The sequence below is a fragment of the Numenius arquata genome, unplaced genomic scaffold (genome assembly GCF_964106895.1).
Source record: "Numenius arquata unplaced genomic scaffold, bNumArq3.hap1.1 HAP1_SCAFFOLD_49, whole genome shotgun sequence".
Classification (NCBI taxonomy): domain Eukaryota; kingdom Metazoa; phylum Chordata; class Aves; order Charadriiformes; family Scolopacidae; genus Numenius; species Numenius arquata.
The window spans coordinates 641,010-659,736 of NW_027415198.1; the positions used below are offsets into that span (position 1 = coordinate 641,010).

Genomic DNA, 18,727 nt, shown 5'->3' on the forward strand with positions numbered 1-18,727 from the left:
CTGTGTTTTATTTTGTTCAGCCATCTTCTCAGTTTGTTCAGCTACTTTCTTAGTCAGGTTTTCTATTGCTGCAACACCGATGGGACGAGAGAGACTATCTTCATACTGTCGCACCCTATCAGCAAACTCATTTACAGTTGGTGTATCAGTATCAGATGCTCCCCAGACCATTGTTGACAAAGTGTGGGAATACACTGATGGTGCACTCTGCACAAACCTTTTTCAACAAAGGTCGTTGACATGGCATTTCATCAGGATTTATAGTCACTTGCCAATCACCATAAATCACTTCTCGAATAGCCAGTTCTCTCAGGTATTTAATACCTTTCTCCATGCTGGTCCATTGCCTTGGACGGCTTTGGATATCATCCTTAAAGGGATATCTGCTCTTTACAGCTGATAACAGTCGCCTCCAGAGACTGAGAACCTCTGCCTTATTCCCAATCGCTTTATCAATACCTCCCTCTTTGGCCAGATTTCCCAGCTGGCTGGCTTCTCTACCATCTAAGTCTATGGAATTAGCTCCACTGTCCCAGCATCGGAGCAACCAAGAGAGAAGTGGCTCCCCATCATGACGAGTAAAATCCTTCCTCAGATTTCGCAAATCCTTTAAGGACAAAGAGTTAATAATTACGTCTACATCTGAGGCATCATCCTGTATTGAGGCTGGCTGAGAAGGACCCTCTCCCCTATCTACCTGAGAAGGAGCTGTTGACTGTGTTGTAAGAGGGTGCTTTCCTTTATCTACACCAGACGGACCCTGTCCTGCATCTTCATCAGAAGAACTCTCTCCCGAGCTCTCTAGCTTGGGCACGTCCTTGTCGTAAGGGGCAGGGGACCGAGCCGACCTCTTTTTCTGCTTCCTCGTCACCGGAGCAACTTGTGCCGGTTCTGCTGGCGCTGGGGGAGCGGCAGTGCTCGGGTTGGGAGCTGGAGCAGTGACAGCGCTGGCTGCCGGGGCCGGAGCAGCCGGTGCAGCTGCGGGCGGGGGAGGGGCTGGCGACGGAGATGCGGGGGGTGCGGGCGGCGGAGCCACTTTTACCGCCGGCTGCGGAGTGACCGGGGCCGGGACGGGCCGGGGCGCGGCTTGTGCCGAAGCCGGTGCCGGAGCCGGTGGGGGGGCGACCGCTGCCGCTGGGGCCGGTGTCGGCGGGGCCAGGGGCGTGGCTTTCGCCGGGGCCGGAGCCTCGGCTTGTGCCGGTGGCTGTGGGGGAGCAGCCGATGCTGTTGGCACCGGTGTCGGTGTGGCCTTGGCCGGTGCCGCTGGCTTGGCTTGGGCCGGGGCCGGGGCTGGGGCTGGTTCTGTTCATGTCTGCACTGAGACTCTCGCTGGGGCTGGGGCAGCAACTGTTTGCGTCCCTGCTGTGACTGTCGCTGGGGCTGGGGAAGTAACTGTTTGCGTCCCTGCTGTGACTGTCGCTGGGGCTGGGGGAGCAACTGTTTGTGTCCCTGCTACGATTGTCGCTGGGGCTGGGGGAGCAACTGTTTGTGTCTCCGTTGTTTGAGTAGCAAGGTTGCCTATCACACAATGCTCATGATACTCCTCAAATCTAATAATATCTAATGCCTGCAGCACATTCAGTGTCATAAGTATCAAAATCAGGCCCACATGACAGAGACAATCATAACAACCATTCTCTGTCCAGCCCGTAGGTTTTCCACCCCTTAGTTCAATTGGTAACATTTTTAAATAATCATGAACAGGCAAAGTAAACTTTCCCCAGGTAAAATCAAAAGTGTAATTAGCGGCAGGATCTATTATACGATGCCCGAAACATGAAGATACCCTACCAATTGCAAATCTCAGATTATACACCTGAGCACCAGCCCACACCAACAAAGCACGCCTATACCACCGCATCCAAACACAGAACAAATATAAACCTATCTCAATACAACAAGTCAATATGTCCAACCAGTTAAGCACCACTAAATCAATCAACTTCATACAAAAGTCTCTAAAAATATCATATACCATATCCTGTAGGTACAACATGGTGAAAGCTATCGGTTCTCCCTGAGCAAACTGGAATTCAAACTATTCAGGCAATCTTAACAGACCACAGTCGTCGAGCCCCACATTGGGCGCCACTAAATCTGTCGTGGTTTCGGCCGAATTTACCAAAACCGGACCGACAGATGGCCCTTCCCCTGCCTTCCCCCCCTCTAAAAGAGGAGAGAGGAGGAGAAAGAGATAAAGGAGATTCAGAGGTTTAGAATGAACTAAACTACTTTAATGAAGAATTAATATTAAAATAAAAATAAAGAAGAAATATAATGAAATAGATACAATATATACAAAACCGTATCAAGCTCCCAGGATGACAGTCACGTCACTGGCAGGCACTGGGGAAGTCCCCGACTGGACTCAGTGACGAATGGGAACTGGATTCCAGCTCTGGAGTCAGGAACACACGGATCGGGATCAAAGGCAGATGAACAGACAGAGTCCTCTCTGGACGTCGGCCGTCGCAGGAAAGGGGCTGACTCTTTGATCCCTCAGCCTTTATACTGAGCGTGGGGCAGATGGGATGGAATACCCCAGTTGGTCAGGTTTGGGTCACCTGTCCTGTCCGCTCCTCCCCACCGATGTGACCCCTCTACGTTTTTTCCGTTTCCGACCCTCTAAGGGGGCAAATAATGAAATTGGCTGACCTTGGTTGTTATAGCAGTAAGTATAAGCAAGGGCCTCCCTGCACACCGTTCCTTGGCATGGAGCACAAACATTGGTCTTATCATTCTGAGAACGAGCAGTTTTCTCCACAATATGCCGTTAATTTCAGAGAGTTAGAGGAGGCCTAGCTAGGATGTAAAGTTACAGAACAGAAAATTGGTTCGGTTTTGCTTCAAACCGGGACACAATCCTTGCTTCCACCGTCTGTATGTCTCTGTTTTGCTTTTGGCTTTGTACAACAGCTCCTTGTTCATCCATGTAGGCTTCCTGTCTTTTTAGACTGAATTCTTCTTTCTTGGGATGCACCTCTCCTGAGCTTGGAGGAGGTGATCCTTGAATACTAACCAGCTTTCTTTGGCCCCTCTCCCCTCCAGTACTTTTGCCCATGTTACCCTGCCAAGCAGGTCCCTCAAGAGGCCAAAGTCTGCGATGCTGCTCCTGTCTACAGAGGGCCTCATCTGCCCTGTTGCCCTGTTGCAGAACACTTTTCTGGAAAGTTTGCAGATGACACAAAGCTAGGGAGACCATTTTATAGCCTTGAAGCTCAGGCTGCCATTCAGTATGGTTTTGCAAAGCAGAAGGAATAGGGAGAACAGAATCTGCACAGTATGTAACAAGGAATAACCCTTCGCAAAATTACGCACTAGGTACTGGTTGTCTTGGAGTGGGAGCAACTCTGCAGAAAAGCACCTGGAGACCTTGCAGACAGCAAGCTCAATATGAATCAGAAGTGTGTTCTGGCAGCAAAGAAAGTGAAAAGCATTCGGGGTTGTGTTGACAGGAGCATAGTCAGTAGATGAAAGGAAGAGATTGTCTCTCTCTAGTTGGCATTCATTAGTCCAATTCTAGACTAATGCATCCAGTTTTGGGTACCAAAATCAGTAAAGACATCATGAAACTAGACTGAGTTGAGCAGAGTCTCACCAAGAAGATGAGGGAGCTCGAGCACATATGCTATGGGGAGAAATTGAGGGAGCTGGGATTGTTTAGCCTGGAGAGAAGCATAATAGTAGCTTTGCAGTACTCAGAGAGTTGCTGTGAGCAGCAAGTTCAACATAAAACAAGCAGTATGCCCTGGCAGCAAAGAAAATCAACAGTGTGCTGGGCTGCATTAACAGGAGCATAGTCACTAGGTCAAGGGAAGTGAGCGTTTCCATATTAGACAACATGTAGGCTACTGCATCAAGTTTTGGGCCCCCTGGTTTAGGATACAGAAGCAAATGAACTGCAGCAATTTCAGGACGCTAAGGTGGTTGGTGACCTTAGCATATGTCATGTGAGGAACAGCTCAGAAAAGACAGTTTGTTGATCCTGGGAAAGGAAGGTTTCAGAGGAACCTTACAGCAAGCCCTTCAGTACGTTATGAATGTTATGAAAGGAAGGAGCCAGGCTCTTCATAGTTGTGCATGGTGGGAAGATGGGAAACGAGGCTTAAATTTAAAACATATTGTATTTAAAGGAAAACTTCTTTCACCTTGAAAAGCAATCAAGCATTGGAAAGGGGTTATCCAGAGACTCATGGCTGATTGCCATGAGGTTTGGTAGCTCATGGTGATAATAGGCCACAGCACCATCTAGTTCAGTGCTCTCCAAACTTCTTTGACTGCACACTCCATTTTTGAGCACACCTCCCAATGTATGTATATTTATTTATTTATAAATTATATACACATTCTACTTTACTAACACATTATGAAAATACATAAAAATACAAATTAAAAAGAGGATTAGATGAAGATGAAATAAACACGTTTTAAAAATTATTTTAAAAATATTAATGGCAATAAAATAGTTTGTTCCTATGGCCCAGTGGATTGTCTTTTGCACCCCACTTTGGAGACTACTGATGTTCATTCAAAGGCATTGCTCAGCACTGTGGCTAGTTATGCACCATAAAGGTCCCTGTCATATACCTGGAGTACCAAGAACTTTCAGAAGGTATGAATTTTCTGAGATTAGCTTCAGGGTTACTATCAGCATGGCCCAACTTACCTCTTGGTCCTCTGTGGCCTTTCTTGGCTTTGAGAGAGCTGAAAAACTTTTAAAATCGATGTATAAAGGAAACCCTGGAGAACCTTGGAGTGGTCTCATTCATTCGACCTCTCTGAGCTGTCTTTTGTCTGATCAAGCTACTAAAACTCTCTGAGACTTCATCTTGAGAGTTGCCTTGAAGTTTTTCTGCAGCAGAGATCCTGGGAATCATCTAATTTTCCTGCAAAGTGATGTGGCAGAGAAACAGAACCCCGGACTGAAAAGTTGCTACCCAAGCTGGCAGCATAGACACGCTCCAAGCATAGGGTTAAATTGCCTTAACACAGGTGTCTAGTGGTATTTGAGATTCCACTTTCCAGTGGTTCTGACACAGGACTTGTGGGATGGTCTCAGATTCTCACCCCCTGAAACATCATTTGGAGAGCAGGTGGAGTCTCTGAATGTGCAAAGATGTCTCTAGATGTCAGTATTCACACATCAGTATTCAGCCACTGGACTCCTCCCACTTCTGGTGTCTTCCCTGTCGGTGTCCCCATGTTTGTGGAGTGCCCAAGTTCTGATCTTCAGATTCCTTAACTATTAGGGGAGAGCTAGTCAACACAGCCAGTGAGGCTGAGAGAGTGTTCCGATCACTTTAGAGGAGACATGCATTTGATCAGATTAATTTGCTAAGTGGATCTGTAGTGACTGTATCAGGTGGTGAGACACCTGCCTCACAGACTCAAAGCTTCACTGTACTAAATGCGGAAGTCTGCATTTGCAGCTGATTCCTCCCTCTGCAACTTAGCATGACTTACATCAGTGTTTCATGTCCCTGTCACCCCCACTGGCTGATCATTGCAAGCCAGCATCCTTTTCAAAAAAGAAGGTGCTTAAGATGGAGCCAAGAAAAGAAGTGGCATAAATCTTCCTAAGTTTTTGTGACCTCTCACTTTTATTTCTAAGTTTCAGTTGTTTGCTTCATGCATGGCCAAAATGGATCTATGTAATGTGATTTATTATTCTTAACACTGATGGCTAAAAATATTGTATAAATCACCCTTTGGAGAGATTCCTTGCTTGAATAAAGTCAGTCCTTGAACCACTATCTTGGATTTAGACTGTCACCTGAGATGAATCTATCCTTAATCATAACCTTTGCAGTTCATGCAGGTGTTGGATTTGACAACATGGAAGATACCTCGGGACTTTGGCTGACATTCTTGAACCCTTCTGAAACCACAAAACAAGCCTGGGTACCCTAATGTATAAATAGCCATTATATATCTTTGTGTGGGGAACTGAATCAAAGCTCTGCAGTATTGATATTAAAGACAGGTAAGATGAAACATATCCCCTGCTGTCTAAAGTTTTTCCCTCTTGGAATGAATCATAAACCCAGTCAATTGAATAAGACAAGAAAGAAGTCATGTCTCATGTCTGTGACAAACAATTACTCTCCCAGAAGACCACAAAGGATCGACCTCTCTAGGGTGATCATCATGTGTCATCTTGGAAAGGGAGAAAACAAGAACAAACCAAATTTAATAGCACTGATGTAATGACTTAAAAGCTCTGAGAAGAAGCTAGGCTGCTAGGCTGGTATCCCTGAAAGTAATTGCAAAATGGAAGCAATGTTAATGGCATTGAATTAAGGATTTTCTTTTTCTAGGCATTTAGTGTTGAACCTTTTAGGAATATGTACTGAACTTGGAAGAGTAGGTTATGCATGCGTTTAACCAGCATACATGTAAAAGATTTTTTTCCTGGATACAGGTTATTTTAAGAAAAAGATACATACTTGAAATGTCACAAAATAAGATGTGATTTCATCACTTACAAGACAGGACACTGACATCCGTGCGTAAGAAAGTGTCCTCAGAAGAGACGGCATCTCAGAGGGAGGAGGAGTGCTCTTTGGCTAAAACACAATGTCAAGCGATTAGGTGACAGAACAATAACTAGCTAATGTGATCTGAAAGATATTTCTAAGGGTTCATAAAGCAAAAGGTCTTCATCCCAGGAATATTTGATTTTCTCAGTCTGCATGGTGAGTACTTCTCTCTTTCTTTGTAACAGTACCATAACAAAAATGATCTGAAGGATGATCCAACTCCCTGAAGGGTATGAAAACCTGTCCATTAAGACAATGCGCATTGTCTTCTCCCCAAAAGAAGAGGTTTTCTAACCCTTGAAATATTCTCTAAATGTACTGTCCAATTAATTTATTAGAAATAGTCACTTTATAAATTTAAATATTCTATGTTAATACTCCTATTGCTATTATCTCTGCTATAACTGAAGATTTGGTGATAGATTCATGTCAGGATTCTTGCTAACTTTTAGTAGCACTTCAGATTTCTTTCATTGTAATAGGCATGAATTAAAGTATTTTAATTAAAATCATTGCACAAGAGTCCAGAGACTATTCATTTCTACAAGTCAGGCATCCAAATCTGAGGAAGTACTTTCAGCTCAGTGTATTGTGAGTGGAGAGAGCAAGAGAGGTCCAGAAGGCAATTTTCAGACTTATCTTCACTACCTGCTTATGATGGAGATGAGTTATCCCTGCCAATGCTTATTGTTATCAACTAATTAGAAAAACCTGCTGTGACTAGCTCAAAACTTGCACATATATTAGGCACCTCATTTGGGGCATTTGACATCATTAAATATCTGATTCAGTTGTATACATGCAGGTGTCTAGTTCCGTTTGAAATGTCTCAGGGTTACCTGACCAGCTTCCCATTGTGTCCCCTAGGGAAAATGGTCCTCCACAGCATCTGCCACTCCTCTGTAGATGTCTCATTGGTCTAGGAATTCAAGTGGATCCTCCTGTCAATGTTTAAAATTCAGTAGAATAACTCAGTGTCATTTTGTATGTCTTATGATGTCCCATTTAATCTCCAGGTTGCAGAAAACTATAAATACATGTACAATCTGCCAGTACTGTATCAATGTCCTGGATATTCAATGGTGCCTAAGATATTATTAGACATCTATGTTTAAGCAGCTGAGGTCCAACCCATTTGTCCAAGTGTAAGTTACTTACCATAAGTGGGCTTCTCACTTAAACTGAAATCTACATTTGTCTTTTTTTTTGTTAAGGGATAGTTACAGACAATGCAGGAAACCAATTATGTAATCTACCTTAACATGAGATGAATCAAGTCCTACAAATGCCTTTTATACCCGTTGTTCAAAAAAGGTTCATAGATTATTTGGTCATGTAGCTAGGAAAGACGCTTGAAGGTGGATGATCAGACTCCTATCTTCTCTCTGTTTCTGGAGATAGACTCCTCTGTTCTTTGAATCACTCCTCAGCAAATACAGAGGTTAATCAACATGTTCATTTCATCAGGGGACAAACTCCTTCCTGAAAGTGCTAGATACTAGTAGTATGATAGCCTACTTAGATTTAGCACCTTATTTTAAGGAAAGTATAGTAGTGTAAGATGAATTTAACTAAGAATCTGACATCAAGGGTCAGGAGTATTATTGGGAGGTTTAGTTTAACCTTGCTAGTGGAGCTACAGAGGGAGAATCAAACAACAGTGATGAAGTTAATCCTCTTGGGTGTTAATGATGATGATCAACTCCAATATGTGCCCTTTACCATCCTGTTAGTCACCTACATCTTGAATTTAACAGGTAAAATTCTCATCATCTCCATTATTCTGATAAACCGTCATCTTCAGACTTCCATGTACTTTTTTCTCAGGAACTTCTCCATCTTAGACATTGGCTTCACCACTACTGTCATCCCCAAAGCATTAGCCACCCTGGCTTCAGGCAAAAAAAACCCCCAAATTCTTTAAGGGTCTGTCTCACTCAAACTTTTCTCTACTTCATGCTAAGTACCACTGAGTTTATCGTGTTTAGCTGTAATGTTCTTTGACAGGTTTGTGGCCATCTGCAAACCTCGATACTATGTGGCCATTATGAATTCAGAACTCTGCAGCCTGCTAGTGATTACTGCCTGGATTGGTGGGGCTGTCCTTGTTCTTTCTCCATCAGTGGTATATTTCCAAATGTCATTCTGTGGTTGAAACATCATTTATCATTTTTTTGTCTGTGATAGCACACCAAAGATTTAACTCAAATGTGGAAAAACCAAGGTCCTAGAGTGCACAAAATTAATCTCGGCAGTGTTCAGCCTACGGGGTAGCCTAGCTTTTACAGCTGTATCCTACATCAACACCATTACTGCTGTGGTCAAAATTCCCCCTTTGGCTGGCCGACAGAAAGCCTTTTCCACCTGCCACCTGCTGTCTATTGTGGTGCCTATGGCATATGACAGGAGTATCTTCGTGTACATCACACCCACCTAGACCAACAGACTGGACCTTATCAAAGTGGTGTCCATCTTGAACACTTCGGTATGTCCTCTGCTTGATCCATTCATCTATAGCTTGAGGAACACAGTTTCAGGAGTCCTTAGGGAAAGCATCAAATTGAGTATAATTATTTCTAAACACTCAGAAATTTGAGGTGATGTTGAATCTATGAATTCTTGTATGAATCAAGAAGGGGAAAGAAAACAAATAACATTCCTGTCTCTCCTTAAACATGCATGCATGCATGCATCCATCCATCCAGATATCTATTCCGACACATCCATCCACCTATTCATCCATTCATCAATCCATCTTCAAACAATTGTCAATAATATTGTAAATTACTGAAACATAAATTATACTTTATGCTCTTTCTCCTCTCTTTTTCTTCCCACAAGCTTTCTGATTTTGTTTTTTTCCATGGTGAATGATTTTGGATAGTGGTGGCTAGTTCACAAATCACTCTCTTACTGGGTAGTCCAAGTCCACGGGAAGTACAAAGGGCTTTATACAAACATCACTATGTTTGTATATATGTTTGTATATATGTTTGTCACTATTTAAGGAGCCACCTGTACACACAAACCTGTTCTTTCCTTCAATGGAATAGAATCAGAGAGGATGGAAAGGTATGGGACAGAGGGAAAAATGTCATCAGCTATCTGTGAATAAATGCCTCAGCCTTCCATCCCTCACAGAAACATGTGCATACCTCCACTGCTATGATCTTATTGGCATCACAGATACGTGGTAGGATGGCTCTTATGACTGGAGTGTTGGTATGGATGGATACAGACTCTTCAGGAAGGACAGACAGGGGAGACGAGGAGGGGTGTTGCCCTCTATGTCAATGAACAGCTGGAGTGCGTGGAGCTCCACATGGGCATGGATGAAGAGCCAATGGAGAGCTTATGGGTCAAGATTAAAGGGAATGTAGGGGCAGGTGATGTTACAATAGGGGTCATTTCCTCCTGGAAACTCTGTTAAGGCACATAGGAAAAAGGATGTGATTGGTGACAGCCAACATGGCTTTACCAAGCGCAAGTCATTCCTGACAGATTTGGTGACAGGGCCTGACAGGACAGGCTGAAGAGGTGGGCCCATGCAAAACGCATGAAGTTCAACCGGAGTCCTGCACCTGGGTCAGGGAAATCCCAGGCACAAATGCAGGTTGGGCGGAGAATGGCTGGAGAGCAGCCCTGAGGAGGACTTGGGGGGTGTTGGTGGATGAGAAGCTCAACATGAGCCTGCAATGTGCGCTGCCAGCCCAGAAAGCCAACTGAATCTTGGGCTGCATCAAAAGTAGCATGGTCAGCAGGTCAAGGGAGGTGATTCTGCCCCTCTACTCTGCTCTCGTGAGACCTCACCTGGAATACTGTGTCCAGCTTTGGAGTCCTCAACACAGGAAAGACATGGACCTGTTGGAACAGGTCTAGAAGAGGCCACGTAGATGATCAGGGGGCTGGAGCACCTCTTCTGTGAAGACAGGCTGAGAGAGTTGAGGTTGTTCAGCCTGGAGAAGAGAAGGCTCTGGGAAGACCTTATAAGGGCCAACCAATACCTAAAGGATGCCTACAGGAGAGATGAGGAGGGACTTTTGATCAGGGAGTGGAGAAACAGGACAAGGGGTAATGGTTTTAAATTGGATGAGGGGAGATTGAGATGAGATCTGGGGAAGAAATTCTTTGCTGTGAGGGTGGTGAGACACTGGAACACGTTGCCCAGAGAAGTTGTGGATGCCCCATCCCTGGAGGGGTTCAAGGCCAGGCTTTGAGCAACCTGTTCTAGTGGGAGATGTCCCTGTTCATCGAACTTGGAACTTGGCTTGGAACTCGATAATCTTTAAGGTCCCTTCCAACTCTAACCATTCTATGATCCTATGATCCTCACGAGTCTCAGTGATACATAGTGTGTGATAGATCAATCTCTGCCATATGCATAAAAGCCTCAATGGATAAAATGTATTGGTTATACATAGGGTACTCCTATAATCCAGAAAGTGAAGATGGGAAGAATGCTAGACATTTTCTGAAATAAGATGGTTTTGGTTTTGGTTTGTTTTTTTTTTTTTTCCCCGATAAAGAAATGAGGGAACTAGTGTCCAATTTGTGACATTTGTAGGTTTTAGCAATTCATGTCATGCTTGCTGGAACCCATCTTATTTAAGCTTTAGGAAACTGGGATTGAAATAATCTTATCTGACATCAGTGATTGGATTCAGCACCTGATTCAGTACCAGTATAGACATCTGAAAATAGATGTTAGGATATGTGTACAGATGGCCATTCCTGGCTTACACTAAGAAGACAAGAACAAGAGTAATTAGAAGTCATTGCAGACAGCAAAAAGGGGTATAATGTGTATATAGCCTGGCCTGACTCAGGGCATCGCTAACAAAACAGCAACATGGGAATTGGTAACAAATGGGAGTATGAACTTAACAGAACTAATCAACAACGTAGAAATTACCAGAGCAACCATGTCATAAATATCAAAGAAGTCTTTAAATGTAGAAAAACCAAGGCTGATGAGGAAAGGGTAAGCAAAGGTGGGAATTTTATTTGAGAGTGGCAGCCAGTGATAAAGGGGAAGAACCTGGGAGGGGAAAAGATTATCAGGTGACACAACTCATGTGATAGTGCCTGTTCTGTACATCTGTCAAACAACACTGCTCCTGATCAATGGATTTTGGAACAGGAGAAGAAACATGTTGCTGTCATAACCATACTTGCGTCTGACACCTTCATGGTTGAGAGACCTGATGTCTGTTCCTTAATTTTAGTGCTGGAACACCTAGGGGACAGGAAAGGCATTCTGACTTCCAAGTGAAGAGCTCTCTTTTACTGGCATCTTGTGCAACTTCAGATGCTCTGGACTACAACATGAACAGGGCTAGTAGATACGGTGCAGGGGCACAAGATTCAGATCCTCTACAGTAGGAGCTGCAAGGCAACCTGAACGTACTGGAACATCTGAATGGAATTGCCCTTCTGAGTTTCAAAAATGACTTAAATCGAAGTGTTTCAGGGTGTCAGAGTAATTATCATGGTTTGGGTTACATACCACCCAACCCATGTACCATATACCTTCTGGAGCAGCAACTGTAGACAAATGGAATAACCTGGGACATCTAAAAAGGTACCAGTTGCCCAGGTACCTTATTGCCACATACTCTTCAAACAAGTCATCCACCAGTTACTTTTTGAGTAACAGAAGTAAACACACTCAGGGAATTTTCTTCTGAAAGATAGTCTGCTTAGCAAGAAAGGATTCATGCCATAGAATTGCCAACAGGATGTCAGAAATGTCTGTATCTCTGCCATGATACAAAAGGAAGTTTAGAAAACTCTTATAGAATTTGAGAAATTAATTGTTCAGTAACTTCCAGTGGACTTTTGCCCTCAAATTTACTAATCATGCTTTATGCCATAAACAGCAGCTAAGAGAAATAACACAGAATAGCTTTCTTTTGTTTGGCATCCTGTACAATAAGATCACAATATCCTGTTGGTATCAGCTCGTTACCCATCTCTACCATAGCCTCTGTATTCTCGACCTCAGGTGTTCAATGCTGTTCCCAAGAAGGCTGCACACACAGGCAAGTTTCAGCATACTTTTATTGGTGGCCACAAAGCAGAGCAGGAGGTAGCACTGTTGGGCAGCAGTGAGAGGAAGGGAGTAATGGAGAACTGTGTGTACTTGGGACCTGCATTTTTACCTTGCCACGGAGATATTCCTCAGAGCAGAAGCCTGTACATAGGCCACGAGAGCATCTCTGACTCCATTTCATCTGCCCCTGGAAGCCACTGAGCATCAGCAGATGCTTGATGCATTGTGGAAACAGGGCACTGAGCATTTTAGTCAGAGGAGGGAGGGTCAGGTAGGTCTTGGAGTGCAAACTTCCTCAGCTCTTCACGTATCCATGGTACAAAATAGGAGACTCTGGTAAATACTTCAGGGAAGATGGAATTTTGGGGTCCATAAGAAACAATGCCGTGAGCCTTCCCATTGCAGACTAATGGGCCGCCAGAATCACCCTGTGAGGTAAAAGGAGTGGGAGGAGTCAGACATGTAACAGCACAGCTACCCCTGCCCTGAGGAAGAAACTGGCCTTCTTGCCTCGCCCTGTATGAAGAACCTTCTCGTTTGGCCATTTCCCTCCAGAACCAGCACTGTAGGCCATTGTAGCTGCCTACTCCTCTAAGATGATCTCTGTCTGCGACTGAAAAACTGCCTTCACATCCCTGGAAAGAAGAATCTAGTCCTACTTTAGACATGTGGAAATATCCGAGCCATCCCAGTGTGTCAAGAGGATATAGCAAAGGATTTACACGAGATCTGCAGCCTGGTGGAGCAGTGGCTGTGCTGGATAGAATATCCCCAGGCATGTAAGAAGGCACACGCTGCTGACAGTTGGGCTTCTGAACTCTGAGAGAAGCCTCCACACATCATCCTGAAGAAACTATTTAATTTTGATCCCCTTCATCACTAACCTGACTGTCTAGTCCCAAGCTCATCCCCAGCTTGGAGCCCAAAACAACACTTACTTGGAAAGCTGCTTTTCTGAGTTTCTTGTCACCAAGGCAGATCATAGACTCATTCAGGTAGTCTTTGAAAAGATCTTCACACACTTCGTCACTCTGCACTTCCAGGTCCACCTCCATCAGCACACTACTCCCACTCCCTGTTATCGATGTTCTGCCCCAGCCAGCCACGTTGCATTTAGTTCCTGGTTTCACACGCTCATTTTGACTTGACATGGAGATATAAGAGACTTCATTCGTCTGCTTGGCCTTTGGCTCCAGCTGTCAAGCAGAAAGAACATGGGGTTAGAGCAGGCAAAGGAAGGGGAAAAAGTTTAAGGAGTTGGGGAAATGAGCAGGGGGATATTCCTTGGTCAGCCAGGATGTGTGATGGCTTACCTTCAGCAGCATGATGTCATTTTCTGAGGTATCTTTTGAATACTTGGGGTGGATCACCCAGTGGCGAACACGCAACTTCTGCTGGCTCGGCTCCCTCTTTTCTACATTGTGAGCTCCCAGGGTCACAGTGACAGTCACGTTTCTGCCAGAAAACAGCAACATGTTCCAGCTGCACTGACCACAGCCACATGGGGTCCCTTACTCCATGCTGACATAGGACTGAGGTGTCCCATTCTGAAGAAAAAAGGGAAGCAGGGAATGGGACACGCTGATCTCTCTTCTCCAAAAGTAGCTCTGGGACATGGTTGGAAGCATGAACCAGGAGACAACTGCCAAGGTCTCCTGTTCCCAGGGGTACACAGCCCCTGGCAGACAGTTCCTGCTACTCACAGGGACTGTCTTGGCTCACAGAGAGAGTCCTGCTGTGCCTGAGGAGACACAGAGTGCTCTTTCACCCCAGAGCAGGACTGCAGCTCTTCATGATTGTGAGAGACTTGAAAAAATTCCACATACAAGTAAGAATGGGCCTTACTTTTTTCCAGCCACACAGTGAGCTGCTGAGAGCACTGCATCTGAGCGAATCAGGAATCCTCCACATGTAAAATGATTTGACTTATTTTGAATTGATAAATGAGCCATGTAGGGCCAGGAGTGGGGCTTAACTTCCGACCCACCAATGATCCTTCCTGGAAGAGAGATGAGAAGTGTTAATATCATGTACGCCTCCACTTCCCATCAAGTTCAGAGGTGGATGAGGGGAGAGGGTCATCCTCTGAGGTCATGCCAGTGATGCCAGTAACTCTCCTTCCTGGGGCTGTCCAAAGCATTGCTTGTGCACAATGGAGAGAAAAATAAAACAACACTTTCTGGGGGTGACTGACCACACCTGACTCTGAATGTCTAAAATGCTATCAAAGGGCACTACACCAGCACCTGTAATGCATCATTGGCTTCAGGCACAGTCTCCTCTGAGAGGTATGTGTAGAGAGTAGAGATGAGAAAAGACAAGGGAGGTACCAGACAGATTTCCTACTCAGTGGCCATTTCTGCCCCTGCATTTCCTCCCCTAAACCCCATCTCTCTGTACTCACCAGCCCCAGCCCATGGGACAAGGGGAAAAGCACTTGTGAGCAGAAGGAGAAGCAGCATCTTCTGCCACTGTCCTGAAGAGCCAAACAAGTTGTTACGGCCAGGCAGGAGACAAGTACAGAATGGCCACCTATATATCTGAAGTTTGGAGCTGGAACAGGAAACCTCAGCCCGCTTTCAGCTTATGTTGTTTGCTGCCTTTGTTCTTACAAACCCTGATCTGTGGTTTGGTGAGGGGTTCATGTCACAATCTCTGGGTTTTATCACCATCTCCTAAAAAGGTGGGAGAGATCTGAGCTTGTTCAGAGTACCCAGAGTTCCCAGTACTCAGGCAGCAGTGAGAGGAGTGGGGTATCTCCATTTGAGTGCATACCTCATTGGAGACCCTTGGCGAGAGCTTCCTTGGCTCCTAGATATGGTTTTGTTGTTTTTTTTTTTTTTTTCTCCTTTTTTTCCCTGACCCCTGATAGGGACACTGAGAGCTGAACCGGGCCAGACAGAGGTCCTGGTTCTTATCAGAGGGGCAGACTGCCATCAGAGGTGCCCTTAGAATCATAGAATCATAGAACGGTTAGAGTTGGAAGGGACCTTAAAGATCATCGAGTTCCAACCCCCCTGCCATGGGCAGGGACACCTCCACTAGAGCAGGTCGCTCAAAGCCGCATCCAGCCCGGCCTTAAACACTTCCAGGGATGGGGCAGCCACAACTTCTCTGGGCAACCTGTTCCAGTGCTTCACCACCCTCACAGGAAAGAATTTCCTCCTAATATCTAATCTAAATCTTCCCTCTTCCAATTTAAAACCATTACCCCTTGTCCTGTCACTACACTTCCTGACAAAGAGTCCCTCTCCGGCTCTCCTGTAGGCACCCTTCAGATATTGGAAGGCTGCTATGAGGTCTCCCCGGAGCCTTCTCTTCTCCCTGCTGAACAACCCCAGCTCTCTCAGCCTGTCTTCATATGGGAGGTGCTCCATCCCTCTGATCATCTTTGTGGCCCTCCGCTGGACCTGTTCCAACAGGTCCGTGTCCTTCCTGTGTTGAGGACTCCAAAGCTGGACACAGTACTTCAGGTGGGGTCTCACAAGCGCAGAGTAGAGGGGTAGAATCACCTCCCTTGACCTGCTGGCCACACTTCTCTTGATGTAGCCCAGGATGCAGTTGGCTTTCTGGGCTGCCAGTGCGCATTGCTGGCTCATGTTAAGCTTCTCATCCACCAACACCCCCAAGTCCTTCTCCTCAGGGCTGCTCTCCACCATTCTCCGCCCAACCTGTATTTGTCCCTGGGATTACCAGGCTTGAGGTATCAGAAATCACCTGGCAGAGCAGCTAAGGCCCAGGACTTACCGGACAGTCAACACGTCAAGCACTAGTGTTCTAGATGGTCAGACAAGTCCATAATGATGAGGAAAGTCTGAGGTCAAGCTGGGAAGTCAGTCCACAGTCCCAGGCCATCATCATCAGGTTACATGTCCAGGCACAAGCTTGGCTGAGGAACAGCTGGAGCTCAGGTGGGGACAAGAGTCAGTGTCCTCTTCAAAGCAGCTCCCATGAGAAGGGGAGCATCCCTGACTGAGGCCTCTCTGAAGTCCTCCCTGGGAGCACTGGCTCCTGTGTTACTAGAGGGAAGGGACACAGCCATCAGTTGCCCCGGCCCTAATTTGGCCATGAGCTTAGCGAGACAAACCTCCAGGTCCAGGAAGGCACTTAAGGCGCTGACACTGAGAATGGAGCAACTCCGGGCTGTGACTCCAGAACAGCTTTGTCGTTCTCAGGGTGAAAAGGTCTTTTCTTACACATAGCCTGAACCTCTTTTATTTCATTCTGTATTTATGAATGTCTAATCATTATCTTTATCTCTCATGCTCCCACCAGCTGCTGCTGTGACAAGCCTGGTTCCATCTTCCTGGTGGTTCCTTGCAGGTATTGGAAAGCTGCTCTTAGCCGTCCCCAAGCCCTCCTCTTCTCCTGCTTGAAGTAGTCCAGTTCCCTCAACTTCTTCTCATTGTAGACAACTATGGTACTCTGCCTGTTACAGGTCTCCAGGTAGAGTACGAGCTATTAAGCACCACCACCACTCTCTGAGTCTGATCATCCAATTTGTTATTTCCATCCAGTTGTCTGCTCACTCAGATCATCCTCACCTAGACAGAAGACTATCCTTGGAGACAAGGTCAAAAGCCTTGCTAAAGTTGAGGTCAAGACACTCACTGATCACCCCCATGCATAATACTATAATTAGAGAAGGCAGTCACGTAGATGAGGCCTGTTCTACCCTTGGTAAATGCATGCGGACTGTTCCAACCTCTTTCCTCTCCTTCATCATGCGAGGATTTGCTCCGTGAGTTTTCCAGATTTCCTAGAAAATGTCTCCTTCTTCTGATTGCTAGCTTTCACCTTTCACCTTTTCATTCTTCTAGAGCCTGCCAGCACGACATCTAATCAGAGTTAATCTGCTTCCTGGAAGCTTTTTAACCACACAATTTCTATCCCACCAAGAGATAAAGCAGAAAACTGCAAACCACATAGCTTTCTGTGATGTGTGAGATTTTGTTACTGGGGGAGCACAGACACAAGCTGAGGAGACATTTCTGACCACACCAAGCTGCGTCACTGAATGATAATAAACGCTTGAGCAAAGCCACAGCCCTCTCCAGTATTCTGATGTGTCCAGCAAAGTGCTGGTGTTCTCAACAATTCCTCTCCTGTCTGGTAACACAAGCAACTCTAAAGAGACTGGGTGCTGCGGTGGTTGGTCAGGATGCAATTGTATGCAGTAAGCAGACGCAGAAGCAGAGGCAGAAGCAGCAAAAGCAGAAGCACGAGCACCACACAAACACCAGCACCACAAGGAGCACAAGCAGCACCCCACTTTATTCACGTACACAAAGTTCTATATATAGAGCTAGTTTCTGACCTGTTTTGCCAAGCAGGGTGAGCACTCTCATTCTCACGGTGTGTGACTGTCTTCAGCCACATCTCTCTACACACACTCCTCCAGGCAGTTTTCCAGCCTGACCTTCACAGACACACACAATGGTTTTCTCTCCTGTCTGGCCACCTCGAAACAATCTTGTTCTTAAAGCAATATAATCTTATTTCTGATCAAGTTTGGCTTGCTCCTGCGACATGCTCAGAAGGTTTCTAAAATCAGTCTTAATCGATCTTCCAAATGTTCTGCATGGCCCCACCAATGCATAGATTCCCGGGGGCACCAGTAGGTCCCTGCCCAGGTGGGGACTGGCTGGGCTGGCTCTGGAACTGGTTTCTAACTCTCCTCCTGGCCAGGTCATGTGGCCCGAACAACTGTGTCTTCCCAAGTGAGAGGACACGCTGCAAGGGGCTTGTGACCTCTTGGACGGCCCTGTGCCGCACTATTGAGTATGTGGGATGGGGGCACGTCCGGGCCCTGCTTGATGATGCCATTATAGAATTCTTGTTCTGTGCACCCATATATTTTTCTGTTCAAAATAGCGCAAAAGTCAGAGTGGACCTGCTTGTGTTGCCGCTTCCCAGAGCAATGTTTTTGTAGGTGAGCACTGAGAACGTGTACTGCCTCTCTTGGGATGTGTCAGGAGATATGTGGGAAGTGATTAAGGCCTCAAGACCCACTCAGGCAATCACAAAGAATTGTGAAAAGCAGAGACAAACCCGAGCCTTCCCATTCACACCAACCAGCTGAAGGCATCCCTGGAACTCCGCCTTGAGGCTCTGAGTCTCACTGGGAAAGCTCAGC

At 45.7% G+C, this 18,727-nt stretch overlaps 1 protein-coding gene across 1 annotated transcript; it reads right to left on the bottom strand.

The window, feature by feature from the left end:
- Nucleotides 1-12,839: 12,839 nt before the first annotated feature.
- Nucleotides 12,840-15,053, bottom strand: LOC141478495 (mast cell protease 1A-like). Its single transcript, XM_074167540.1, has 5 exons — nucleotides 14,996-15,053; nucleotides 14,437-14,590; nucleotides 13,905-14,046; nucleotides 13,530-13,787; nucleotides 12,840-13,019 (listed from the first exon to the last, which is right to left on the bottom strand). The coding sequence occupies exons 1-5, from the start codon at nucleotides 15,051-15,053 to the stop codon at nucleotides 12,840-12,842; spliced, it is 792 nt and encodes a 263-aa protein (XP_074023641.1).
- Between the last annotated feature and the right edge of the window lie 3,674 nt (nucleotides 15,054-18,727).